Source organism: Elephas maximus, chromosome 16 (assembly GCF_024166365.1).
Source record: "Elephas maximus indicus isolate mEleMax1 chromosome 16, mEleMax1 primary haplotype, whole genome shotgun sequence".
Lineage (NCBI taxonomy): Eukaryota > Metazoa > Chordata > Mammalia > Proboscidea > Elephantidae > Elephas > Elephas maximus.
The window spans coordinates 55,823,783-55,836,488 of NC_064834.1; the positions used below are offsets into that span (position 1 = coordinate 55,823,783).

Below are 12,706 nucleotides of genomic sequence, written 5' to 3' on the forward strand. Positions count from 1 at the left end.
GATTTTCACAAAGTATTGTTGAGTAATAAAAGCAAGGTGCATAAAAGGATATATAACATCCCATCTGGCCAAACCTCCCCCCACAAAAAAAGCAAAGCAAAACGAAATGGAACAACAGCAATAAAAAACTTCACAAAAAACAAAGGAAAACAAACTCCTGTTATCTGTATATTTACTAGTCATATAACTTTGGGAATGATATTAATGCTTTTGACCTCCGTTTCCTTCTTTGTAAAATCAGGATGATCATAATACACAATTCAGGATTTTTGTAAAGATTAAGTTATATGTAAAGTGCCTGGTAAAAAAAAGTACCTGATAACTATTAGCTATGGAGCCCTGATGGCGCAGGTCAGCAGTTTGAATTTACCAGCCAGTCCTTGCTGCTTGGAAACCCTGTGGGGCAGTTTTACTAAAAAAAAAAAAAAAAAAAATTATTTTTATTTATTTTTTTTAGGGTCACTGGAAACTTTGGTGGCGTAGTGGTTAAGAGCTATGGCTGCTAACAAAAAGCCTGGCAGTTTGAATCCACCAGGCACTCCTTGGGAACCATATGGGGCAGCTCTACTCTGTCCTATAGGTCTCTATGACTTGGAATCAACTTGACGGCAATAGGTTTTTTTTTTTTTTAATTGATATTTCTGTAGAACTGAGTAGAATGTGCAGAATTCAAAGAAAAACATGGAAGGATGTATATTAGATTGTTGACCTGGTTAAGTTATGTGTAATGAGGGACTGATGTGTTTGAAGCAGGGATGAAGGTCCAAGTAAATATGGGAAAGAAAATTAATGTACATTTGACACTGACATATTTATTTGAAATTATGACGTGTAGGAATATGTATAAAGAAATCAAATAAAAAAATTGTAAAGACAAAAAATGTTAATAAGAATAGATCCAATAAGAAAAAAATAGTACAAAATAACATATTCTAAAAAGGAGCTTATTAAAATTTTGTCCCTCTTTAAATATAAGTCTAAGAAAATTCTCAAAGAGGCTTATTTAAAGATACAAAGGATAAATATTTTAATGTCAGCCTTCATCAACTCTGATGGGCAAATGCTAGAGCAGGGTTGCTCAGAGTATATTTTCTGGAATATGAATTTCACAAGTCGGGGGAAAATAAAAGATTCCATAGTCCAGTAACTTGGGAACATGCTGTTTACAACAAGTAGCCCACACCAGAATCACAATCAAATTAGCATGGCAAAAGTCCATTAGGTTTCAGGTAAAATATCACTTTTTTAGAGGACCATCCTTGGCCACCTTATGTCCCCTTCTTTCCATTCTCTGTCACATTCTGTGTTTATTTCCTTAAATTATAGCCATTAATTATGAGAACCCCACTAAAATTCAGTGACATCTTCGTAAGAATATTCTCCTTATGTGTTCTAGCTGTTGCGTAGAACTTAGTTCCATTGACTTAATCAGTTTTCCTCACTAAATTCTTCTTAAGGAATTTTTTAAGACATTCGTCCTTAAAAAAAAAAGTGTGTAGGCGTTGTAGCTGAGCCATGATTGTGTAGTGTCTCTGGTATGGATTGCTGGTTTACCAGTATCAGTTCACTGTGGAATTTTGTGCCTTGCCTTTGCATACTTGCAAAAAGGAGGAAGTCTTCCTTACATGCCATCTTTCCCAGAAATGTTTTGTGTACAACAGAATGCATTGTTATGAAGGCCTTTAAGTTCCCTTGATGCAGCGAGTTTGACATTGGCAAGACAGGGCTGTGATTGCTATCAGGGTTCAAATGCTACCTTTCTTCCTCCTGGTTAACTCTATAAGGCAGCAAGTGTGGCCAAATAGCTAGGTTACCTCTTCTCTTTCTTAATGCTTTGTGTTAAGATCTGTTTAAGTCTGTGGGTTTTTTTCTCTGTCTTTTTTGGTGGATGGGTGTTGTCAGGAGAGGTTTTCAGTATTGGAAGAATTCTTTTTCTCCCTCTCATGATCACAGAATAACTGAGCTAAGCCTTTATGTTTAAGCAGAGCTCCAGAGTAGATAAAATGTATGTTTGTCCCTAATCAGCTGGGCTGCAGTGTTGTACTGCAGTGATAATAGCCACAGTCAGATTTTCTGATTGCTGGCATCTTTGCCAACCACCCTTAGATATAAACCTCCAAGTTAGTTCCGAACTGGTAACCACAGATAAGCTATCTAACCATATTCATATTCTTCTTTCTCCTCTAGGTCCTCCTGAACATGGAAGACATAAAAATCCGTGAAATGCAGATTTTTGACTACAGGAAAAAAATAGCTGAATCAGAGACGAAATTAAAACAGCAACAGAACCTTTACGAAGCTGTGAGGTCAGACAGGAATCTGTACAGCAAAAATCTGGTTGAGGCACAGGTAAAGGAAGCATTTGCGTCTTTACATTTTGATCCTTTCCCACACTAGGGGTAAAACTGTTTCTGCTATCCTAATGGCGGAATTTAGAGTAGGCCAAGAAAGAAATCTCGTGGAATTCACCTGAAAGAGAAGATCAATTTATGCAAAACTGTCAGGTTGTTTGAAATGGAGATGACACAAGTTGATATGATGGTGGCAACCATGGTCCTGCTTATAATTATGATGTAGAATTATCATTCACCTCTTTTTAATTTTTAAAACTGCTAATAGCTACCATGGCTCAGAGGGTAGCAGCATGCTCTTGTCGTTTAATTGCAGAGCTTTTCTTCAAATTCTTTTAGTTACAATTTTGTTGTGCTTCCAATTCTTGCCCTGTAAAATGAGGAATAAAGTGCATACATGCCTGTGTATGTCTGTGTGAGATTTATACATTAGGTATGCTTAGTATATGTTATGGATTAAATTGTGCCCCCCTAAAATGTGTGTCAACTTGGCTAGACCATGATTCCCAGTATTGTGTGGTTGCCTATCACTTTGTCATCTGATGTGATTTTCCTGTGTGTTGTAAATCCTACTTCTAAGATGTTATTGAGGCAGGATTAGAGGCAGTTATGTTAATGAGGCAGGATTCAATCTACAAGATTAGGTTGTATTTTGAGTCAATCTCTTTTGAGATAAAAAAGAAAGAATCGAGCAGAGAGACAGAGGGTCCTCATACCACCAAGAGAGTAGTAGTACTAGAAGCAGAGCACATCCTTTGGACCCAGGGTCCCTGTGCTGAGAAGCTCCTAGACCAGGGGAAGATTGATGACAAGGACCTTCTTCCAGAGCTGACAGAGAGAGAGAAAGCCTTCTCCTGGAGCTGGCACCCTGAATTTGGACTTCTAGCCTCCTAGATTGTGAGAGAATAAATTTTTCGTTGTTAATGCCATCCACTTGTGGTATTTCTGTTACAGCAGCAGTAGATAACTAAGATAGTATATGTCTTATGGAATATTTTGAGAGTTAATGCTATTTAGTACTCTGAGGTTGATGGGCACAAGATATAAAGGAATAGTCCAGTTTTAATTGGTCAAGAGACCATTGATTAGAGAGAGCCTCCCTAAAAAAACTCTTGAATATATATTGAACTTGCTTAGAGACAGTAATGCCTATTTATTTCACTTTCAAATATTTCTCCTTTTAATTTGTTAGGATGAAATAACGGAAATGAAGAGGAAATTAAAGATTATGACCCATCAGGTAGATCAGCTGAAAGAAGAAATATCAGCCAAAGAGTCAGCACTTGTGAAACTACACCTGGAACAGCAGCGAACAGAAAAGGAGAAGGAAACATTAAAGGTACCTTATAATAAAAGTGACAGACCCATATTCTATCTATTTGACCCATTTGAGGCAGACTCTGCTCTCACTAGAGGCAGCCGTGGGCAGGGGGAACAATCAAGGGTGCCTGTGGTCACTATTGATGGTTACCCAAGCCAACCCATGCAAGGCACCAGGAAAATGAGCTTGCCATCTCCAGTCGTGCACCTTATAGGTAGTGCTCCCAATAGGATTGGCAGGGTAAGGGGGAAGCAGAGGCTGTGGAGAGGCACAAACACCTAGTTCTGCTATGCTGGCTACCATCACATCAGTGGATGAGACCTGGCAGGTTGGCAGTGCCCATGAAGTCCTTGAACTTGCAAGCTCACTACAATCCCTTTGCATTTACCACTCAAGTCCAAACCTTCTGTCCACATCTAGTCCTCCCAGACTCCTCCCTGGGCCTTCTTTAAGGCAATGCTAGCAAGGCCCTCTGTCCCTCTGCTCCTAATCATTGTTTTCTTGGTGTGCACATGGCTTTTCTCCCTGCAATATCACTAACTACGGGGTGTCCATCAGATCGTTGTCCTCACTGGATTTGCCCTTCATGGCTCACTTTACCTCTATGGGCCCAAGAACATTGCAGCTACTCCTCCTGGAATCACCTTTTAAATCTACTAAGTTAGAACATTCTGAAAATTTGCATTTCTAACGAGTTCCTGGGCCATGCTAATACTGCTGGTTAGGGGCCAATTCTGAGAACCACTAGTAGAGCAGTGGTTTTCAAAATTTATTATACATAAGAGCCACCTGGGGATATTGTTAAACTGTAGATTCTCATTCAGTATATCTGGGGTGAAAATGCAAATTCAAAGGAGGGGGTCGAACTGGAAAAAACTGGCTCAAAGCCCTGATACTAACATTATAAGGACTTTTTCCAAGAATACATCACCAAATAATTGCCTCATTTCAAATCCCCTAACCAAATATGTTTTACTGTAGACATCGCCAAACCTAATGCATTTTCCCTTTTCTATTCAATCCAATAGATTTCCCTTCTAATCCATGTGACTAAAGAATTTAAAAAGGAACTTCTAAGAGAATGATGCACTCTTTTTTTTTTTATAATAACTTTTATTAAGCTTCAAGTGAACGTTTACAAATCCAATCAGTCTGTCACATATAAGTTTACATACATCTCACTCCCTACTCCCACTTACTCTCCCCGTCTTGAGTCAGCCCTTTCAGTCTCTCCTTTCTTGACAATTTTGCCGGCTTCCCTCTCTCTCTATCCTCCCATCCCCCCTCCAGACAAGAGTTGCCAACACAATCTCAAGTGTACACCTGATATAATTAGCTCACTCTTCATCAGCGTCTCTCTCCCACCCGCTGACCAGTCCCTTTCATGTCTGATGAGTTGTCTTCAGGGATGGTTCCTGTCCTGTGTCAACAGAAGGTCTGGAGAGCATGACCGCCGGGATTCCTCCAGTCTCAGTCAGACCATTAAGTTTGGTCTTCTTATGAGAATTTGGGGTCTGCATCCCACTGCTCTCCTGCTCCCTCAGGGGTCCTCTGCTGAGCTCCCTGTCAGGGCAGTCATCGATTGTGGCCGGGCACCAACTAGTTCTTCTGGTCTCAGGATGATGTAGGTCTCTGGTTCATGTGGCCCTTTCTGTCTCTTGGGCTCTTAGTTGTCATGTGGGCTTGGTGTTCTTCATTTTCCTTTGCTCCAGGTGGGTTGAGACCAATTGCTGCATCTTAGATGGCTGCTTGTTAGCATTTAAGACCCCAGACGCCACATTTCAAAGTGGGATGCAGAATGATTTCATAATAGAATTATTTTGCCAATTGACTTAGAAGTCCCCGCAAACCATGTTCCCCAGACCCCCGCGCTTGCTCCGCTGAGCTTTGAAGCATTCATTTTATCCCGGAAACTTCTTTGCTTTTGGTCCAGTCCAATTGAGCTGACCTTCCATGTATTGAGTGTTGTCTTTCCCTTCACCTAAAGCAGTTCTTATCTACTGATTAATCAATAAAAAAACCCTCTCCCACCCTCCCTCCCTCCCCCCCTCGTAACCACAAAAGTATGTGTTCTTCTCAGGTTTACTATTTCTCAAGATCTTATAATAGTGGTCTTATACAGTATTTGTCCTTTTGCCTCTGACTCATTTCGCTCAGCATAATGCCTTCCAGGTTCCTCCATGTTATGAAATGTTTCAGAGATTCGTCACTGTTCTTTATCGATGCGTAGTATTCCATTGTGTGAATATACCACAATTTATTTACCCATTCATCCGTTGATGGACACCTTGGTTGCTTCCAACTTTTTGCTATTGTAAACAGAGCTGCAATAAACATGGGTGTGCATATATCTGTTTGTATGAAGGCTCTTGTATCTCTAGGGTATATTCCGAGGAGTGGGATTTCTGGGTTGTATGGTAGTTCTATTTCTAACTGTTTAAGATAACGCCAGATAGATTTCCAAAGTGGTTGTACCATTTTACATTCCCACCAGCAGTGTATGAGAGTTCCAATCTCTCCACAGCCTCTCCAACATTTATTATTTTGTGTTTTTTGGATTAATGCCAGCCTTGCTGGTGTGAGATGGAATCTCATCGTAGTTTTAATTTGCATTTCTCTAATGGCTAATGATCGAGAGCATTTTCTCATGTATCTGTTGGCTGCCTGAATATCTTCTTTAGAGAAATGTGTGTTCATATCCTTTGCCCACTTCTTGATTGGGTTGTTTGTCTTTTTGTGGTTGAGTTTTGACAGAATCATGTAGATTTTAGAGATCAGGCGCTGGTCGGAGATGTCATAGCTGAAAATTCTTTCCCAATCTGTAGGTGGTCTTTTTACTCTTTTGGTGAAGTCTTTAGATGAGCATAGGTGTTTGATTTTTAGGAGCTCCCAATTATCGGGTTTCTCTTCATCATTTTTGGTAATGTTTTGTATTCTGTTTATACCTTGTATTAGGGCTCCTAGGGTTGTCCCAATTTTTTCTTCCATGATCTTTATCGTTTTAGTCTTTATGTTTAGGTCTTTGATCCACTTGGAGTTAGTTTTTGTGCATGGTGTGAGGTATGGGTCCTGTTTCATTTTTTTGCAAATGGATATCCAGTTATGCCAGCACCATTTGTTAAAAAGGCTGTCTTTTCCCCAGTTAATTGACACTGGTCCTTTGCCAAATATCAGCTGCTCATACGTGGATGGATCTATGTCTGGGTTCTCAATTCTGTTCCATTGGTCTATGTGTCTGTTGTTGTACCAATACCAGGCTGTTTTGACTACTGTGGCTGTATAATAGGTTCTGAAGTCAGGTAAGGTGAGGCCTCCCACTTTCTTCTTCTTTTTCAGTAGTGCTTTGCTTATCCGGGGCTTTTTTCCCTTCCATATGAAATTGGTGATTTGTTTCTCTATCCCCTTAAAATATGACATTGGAATTTGGATCGGAAGTGCGTTAAATGTATAGATGGCTTTTGGTAGAATAGACATTTTTACTATGTTAAGTCTTCCTATCCATGAGCAAGGTATGTTTTTCCACTTAAGTATGTCCTTTTGAATTTCTTGTAGTAGAGCTTTGTAGTTTTCTTTGTATAGGTCTTTTACATCCTTGGTAAGATTTATTCCTAAGTATCTTATCTTCTTGGGGGCTACCGTGAATGGTATTGATTTGGTTATTTCCTCTTCGGTGTTCTTTTTGTTGATGTAGAGGAATCCAAGTGATTTTTGTATGTTTATTTTATAACCTGAGACTCTTGCCAAACTCTTCTATTAGTTTCAGTAGTTTTCTGGAGGATTCCTTAGGGTTTTCTGTGTATATAATCATGTCATCTGCAAATAGTGATAACTTTACTTCTTCCTTGCCAATCCAGATACCTTTTATTTCTTTGTCTAGCCTGATTGCCCTGGCTAAGACTTCCAACACGATGTTGAATAAGAGCGGTGATAAAGGGCATCCTTGTCTGGTTCCCGTTCTCAAGGGAAATGCTTTCAGGTTCTCTCCATTTAGAGTGATATTGGCTGTTGGCTTTGCATAGATGCCCTTTATTATGTTGAGGAATTTTCCTTCAATTCCTATTTTGGTAAGAGTTTTTATCATGAATGGGTGTTGGACTTTGTCAAATGCCTTTTCTGCATCAATTGATAAGATCATGTGGTTTTTGTCTTTTGTTTTATTTATGTGATGGATTACATTAATGGTTTTTCTGATATTAAACCAGGCTTGCATACCTGGTATAAATCCCACTTGATCAGGGTGAATTATTTTTTTGATGTGTTGTTGGATTCTATTGGCTAGAATTTTGTTGAGGATTTTTGCATCAATGTTCATGAGGGATATAGGTCTATAATTTTCTTTTTTTGTAATGTCTTTACCTGGTTTTGGTATCAGGGAGATGGTGGCTTCATAGAATGAGTTGGGTAGTATTCCGTCATTTTCTATGCTTTGGAATACCTTTAGTAGTAGTGGTGTTAACTCTTCTCTGAAAATTTGGTAGAACTCTGCAGTGAAGCCGTCCGGGCCAGGACTTTTTTTTGTTGGGAGTTTTTTGATTACCGTTTCAATCTCTTTTTTTGTTATGGGTCTATTTAGTTGTTCTGCTTCTGAATGTGTTAGTTTAGGTAGGTAGTGTTTTTCAAGGAATTCATCCATTTCTTCTAGGTTTTCAAATTTGTTAGAGTACAATTTTTCATAATAATCTGAAATGATTCTTTTAATTTCATTTGGTTCTGTTGTGATGTGGTCCTTCTCATTTCTTATTCGGGTTATTTGTTTCCTTTCCTGTATTTCTTTAGTCAGTCTAGCCAATGGTTTATCAATTTTGTTAATTTTTTCAAAGAACCAGCTTTTGGCTTTGTTAATTCTTTCAATTGTTTTTCTGTTCTCTAATTCATTTAGTTCAGCTCTAATTTTTATTATTTGTTTTCTTCTGGTGCCTGATGGATTCTTTTGTTGCTCACTTTCTATTTGTTCAAGTTGTAGGGACAGTTCTCTGATTTTGGCTCTTTCTTCTTTTTGTATGTGTGCATTTATTGATATAAATTGACCTCTGAGCACTGCTTTTGCTGTGTCCCAGAGGTTTTGATAGGAAGTATTTTCATTCTCGTTGCTGTCTATGAATTTCCTTATTCCCTCCTTGATGTCTTCTATAACCCAGTCTTTTTTCAGGAGGGTATTGTTCATTTTCCAAGTATTTGATTTCTTTTCCCTCGTTCTTCTGTTATTGATCTCTAGTTTTATTGCCTTGTGGTCTGAGAAGATGCTTTGTAATATTTCGATGTTTTGGACTCTGCAAAGGTTTGTTTTATGACCTAATATGTGGTCTATTCTAGAGAATGTTCCATGTGCGCTAGAAAAAAAAGTATATTTTGCAGCAGTTGGGTGGAGAGTTCTGTATAAGTCAATGAGGTCAAGTTGGTTGATTGTTGTAATTAGATCTTCCGTGTCTCTGTTGAGCTTCTTACTGGATGTCCTGTCCTTCTCCGAAAGGGGTGTGTTGAAGTCTCCTACTATAATTGTGGAGGTATCTATCTCGCTTTTCAGTTCTGTTAAAATTTGATTTATATATCTTGCAGCCCTGTCATTGGGTGCGTAAATATTTAATATGGTTATGTCTTCCTGATCAATTGTCCCTTTTATCATTATATAGTGTCCTTCTTTATCCTTTGTGGTGGATTTAAGTCTAAAGTCTATTTTGTCAGAAATTAATATTGCTACTCCTCTTCTTTTTTGCTTATTGTTTGCTTGATATACTTTTTTCCATCCTTTGAGTTTTAGTTTGTTTGTGTCTCTAAGTCTAAGGTGTGTCTCTTGTAGGCAGCATATAGATGGATCGTGTTTCTTTATCCAGTCTGTGACTCTCTGTCTCTTTATTGGTGCATTTAGTCCATTTACATTCAGGGTAATTATAGATAAATTTTTAGTGCTGTCATTTTGATGCCTTTTTATGTGTGTTGTTGACAATTTCATTTTTCCACATACTTTTTGTGCTGAGGCGTTTTTCTTAGTAAATTGTGAGATCCTCACTTTCATAGTGTTTGACTTTATGTTAGTTGAGTCGTTACGTTTTTCTTGGTTTTTGTCTTGAGTTATAGAGTTGTTATACCTTTTTGTGGTTACCTCATTATATACCCCTATTTTTCTAAGTAAAAACCTAACTTGTATTGTTCTATATCGCCTTGTATCACTCTCCATATGGCAGTTCAATGCCTCCTGTATTTAGTCCCTCTTTTTGATTATTGTGATCTTTTACCTATTGACTTCCATGATTCCCTGTTATGTGTATTTTTTTTTAATTAATCTTAATTTGTTTGTTTTTGTGATTTCCCTATTTGAGTTGATATCAGGACGTTCTGTTTTGTGACCTTGTGTTGTGCTGATATCTGATATTATTGGTTCTCTGACCAAACAATATCCTTTAGTATTTCTTGTAGCTTTGGTTTGGTTTTTGCAAATTCTCTAAACTTGTGTTTGTCTGTAAATATCTTAATTTCGCCTTCATATTTCAGAGAGAGTTTTGCTGGATATATGATCCTTGGTTGGCAGTTCTTCTCCTTCAGTGTTCTGTATATGTCGTCCCATTCCCTTCTTGCCTGCATGGTTTCTGCTGAGTAGTCAGAACATATTCTTATTGATTCTCCCTTGAAGGAAACCTTTCTTTTCTCCCTGGCTGCTTTTAAAATTTTCTGTTTATCTTTGGTTTTGGTGAGTTTGATGATAATATGTCTTGGTGTTTTTCTTTTTGGATCAATCTTAAATGGGGTTCGATGAGCATCTTGGATAGATATCCTTTCGTTTTTCATGATGTCAGGGAAGTTTTCTGTCAGAAGTTCTTCAACTATTTTCTCTGTGTTTTCTGTCCCCCCTCCCTGTTCTGGGACTCCAATCACCCGCAGGTTATCCTTCTTGATAGAGTCCCACATAATTCTTAGGGTTTCTTCATTTTTTTAAATTCTTTTATCTGATTTTTTTTCAGCTATGTTGGTGTTGATTCCCTGGTCCTCCAGATGTCCCAGTCTGCATTCTAATTGCTCGAGTCTGCTCCTCTGACTTCCTAGTGTGTTGTCTAATTCTGTTATTTTATTGTTAATCTTTTGGATTTCTACATGTTGTCTCTCTATGGATTCTTGCAACTTATTAATTTTTCCAGTATGTTCTTGAATAATCTTTTTGAGTTCTTCAACAGTTTTATCAGTGTGTTCCTTGGCTTTTTCTGCAGATATCCTAATTTCATTTGTGATATCATTAAGCATTCTGTAAATTAGTTTTTTATATTCTGTATCTGATAATTCCAAAATTGTATCTTCATTTGGGAAAGATTTTGATTCTTTTGTTTGGGGAGTTGGAGAAGCTGTCACAGTCTGCTTCTTTAAGTGGTTTGATATGGATTGTTGTCTCCGAGCCATCACTGGGAAACTAGTTTTTCCAGAAAATCCGCTAAAAAAAAAACTGCAGTCAGATCCCTATCAGAGTTCTCCCTCTGGCTCAGGCTATTCAGATGTTAATGAAGCCGCCTGGGGAGGGTGGGGGAGGGAACAGAGAGATAGGAGAGTAGCACCTCAGAATATAGCCAGAGTTGCTTGTCTTGCTTGGAAAGACTATTATATCTGAGATTCCCGCGGGCACGTCGCCTATGTGTGCTGTCTGTGTGGAGATTGCCCCCGGGGGGTCTGGCCCGCTGGAGTCACGGTCAGATCCTCCGCTTCCAGCCCCACGCCCAGCGTCAAGGCTCCCCTACTGGGACGGTGCACTCTCGACTCCAAAATCAGTCGCTGCCTCCCGGGGACTTCTCGTCCCTCCAGCCGCGTGGCCGTGCCGCCCCCGTGAACCAGGTGGGCCCCCTCCCGGGGTTAGTTCAGATGGGTGGAGTAGCTCCCCGTGCTTGTGCCGCGACCGAGTGTCCCGGCTGGAACGCTGTTCTCCCCGCTCCAATACCAGTCGCTGCCTCCCGGGGACTTCTCCTACCGGCTGCGTCCCACGCCGCCCGCGCGACCCGGATGGTCACCTTCCCGGGGTTAGTTCAGGGGGTGGAGCAACTCTCCGTGTTTATGGCGTACCTGCGTGCAGTCCAAATCCCTGTGGGACGGTTCCCCGGCTCGGGTGCTGCTCTTTCTGCTCCAAGATCAGTCACTGCCTCCCGGGGACTTCTCCTAACGGCTGCGTCCCACGCCGCCCGTGGAACCGGCTAGTCCCCCTCCCGGGGTTAGTTCAGGGGGGTGGAGCAGGTCTCTGTGCTTGTGCCGTACCTGACTGGTACGCTGGCTCCAGGCTCTGGAAACAATCGCTGCTTCCCCGTATTAGTTCGTTCTCCGTCTCTAAATCTGTGTTTGTTGTTCAGGGTTCGTAGATTGTTATGTATGTGATCGATTCACTTGTTTTTCCGTGTCTTTGTTGTAAGAGGGATCCGAGGTAGCGTCTGCCTAGTCCGCCATCTTGGCTCCGCCTCCAGAATGATGCACTCTTATTCTGAAAAGGTTTTATGTATATGCAGAATACTCATGAATGCTTATGAGCCACTTACAGGAACTATTTACAACAAAGTAGAGACTGGATACCTTGGTTTCTACACATATTATCTTTCAAGCATATTTCCTATCTTGCTAATGGGTATCTAGTGTTGGGCAGGTTTAATGCCGTATTTCCTTGATTCTAAGATGCCATAGATTGAAATATGCACTCTTAATTTAATGACGGGTTTTTTTTTTTTTCAATTTAACAGTAAGTTTTCATGGAAATAAAACTACCACCTTAAGTTAACTTAAGGCACATCTTGGTTCAAGAAGATTAAAATGTGAAAAAAGTACCTTTAGAAAAAAATACAGTAATCGATATATTTGCCTCTCTGAGACTTTTGTCTCCCCACTCCAAGTTATGACAGAAAAAGAATAGAAAATGCCGCATTACAGTTTGTTTCTATATAAAAGAAACATACAAGTATTTGCTACGATTTGGAAATATCCTGTGTCTTTGCCCTTAGTCTCCTTATTCAAAAGCATCCTTTTGTAAAAGACAGTTTGTTCCACCCTGGAGCCTGTAGTGGGAGGGGAGCTTATT

The 12,706-nt window shown here is 39.7% G+C and overlaps 1 protein-coding gene across 3 annotated transcripts in view; it reads left to right on the plus strand.

Moving 5' to 3' along the window:
* The window catches only part of CFAP58 (cilia and flagella associated protein 58), a 207,165-nt gene that overhangs the window by 121,048 nt on the left and 73,411 nt on the right, over positions 1-12,706 (plus strand). For all 3 annotated transcript variants that reach the window (XM_049856121.1, XM_049856123.1, XM_049856122.1), the window contains 2 exons: positions 2,188-2,349; positions 3,544-3,690. In XM_049856121.1, the coding sequence (XP_049712078.1) occupies positions 2,188-2,349; positions 3,544-3,690 (309 nt within the window). The remainder of the gene's footprint in view (positions 1-2,187; positions 2,350-3,543; positions 3,691-12,706) is intronic.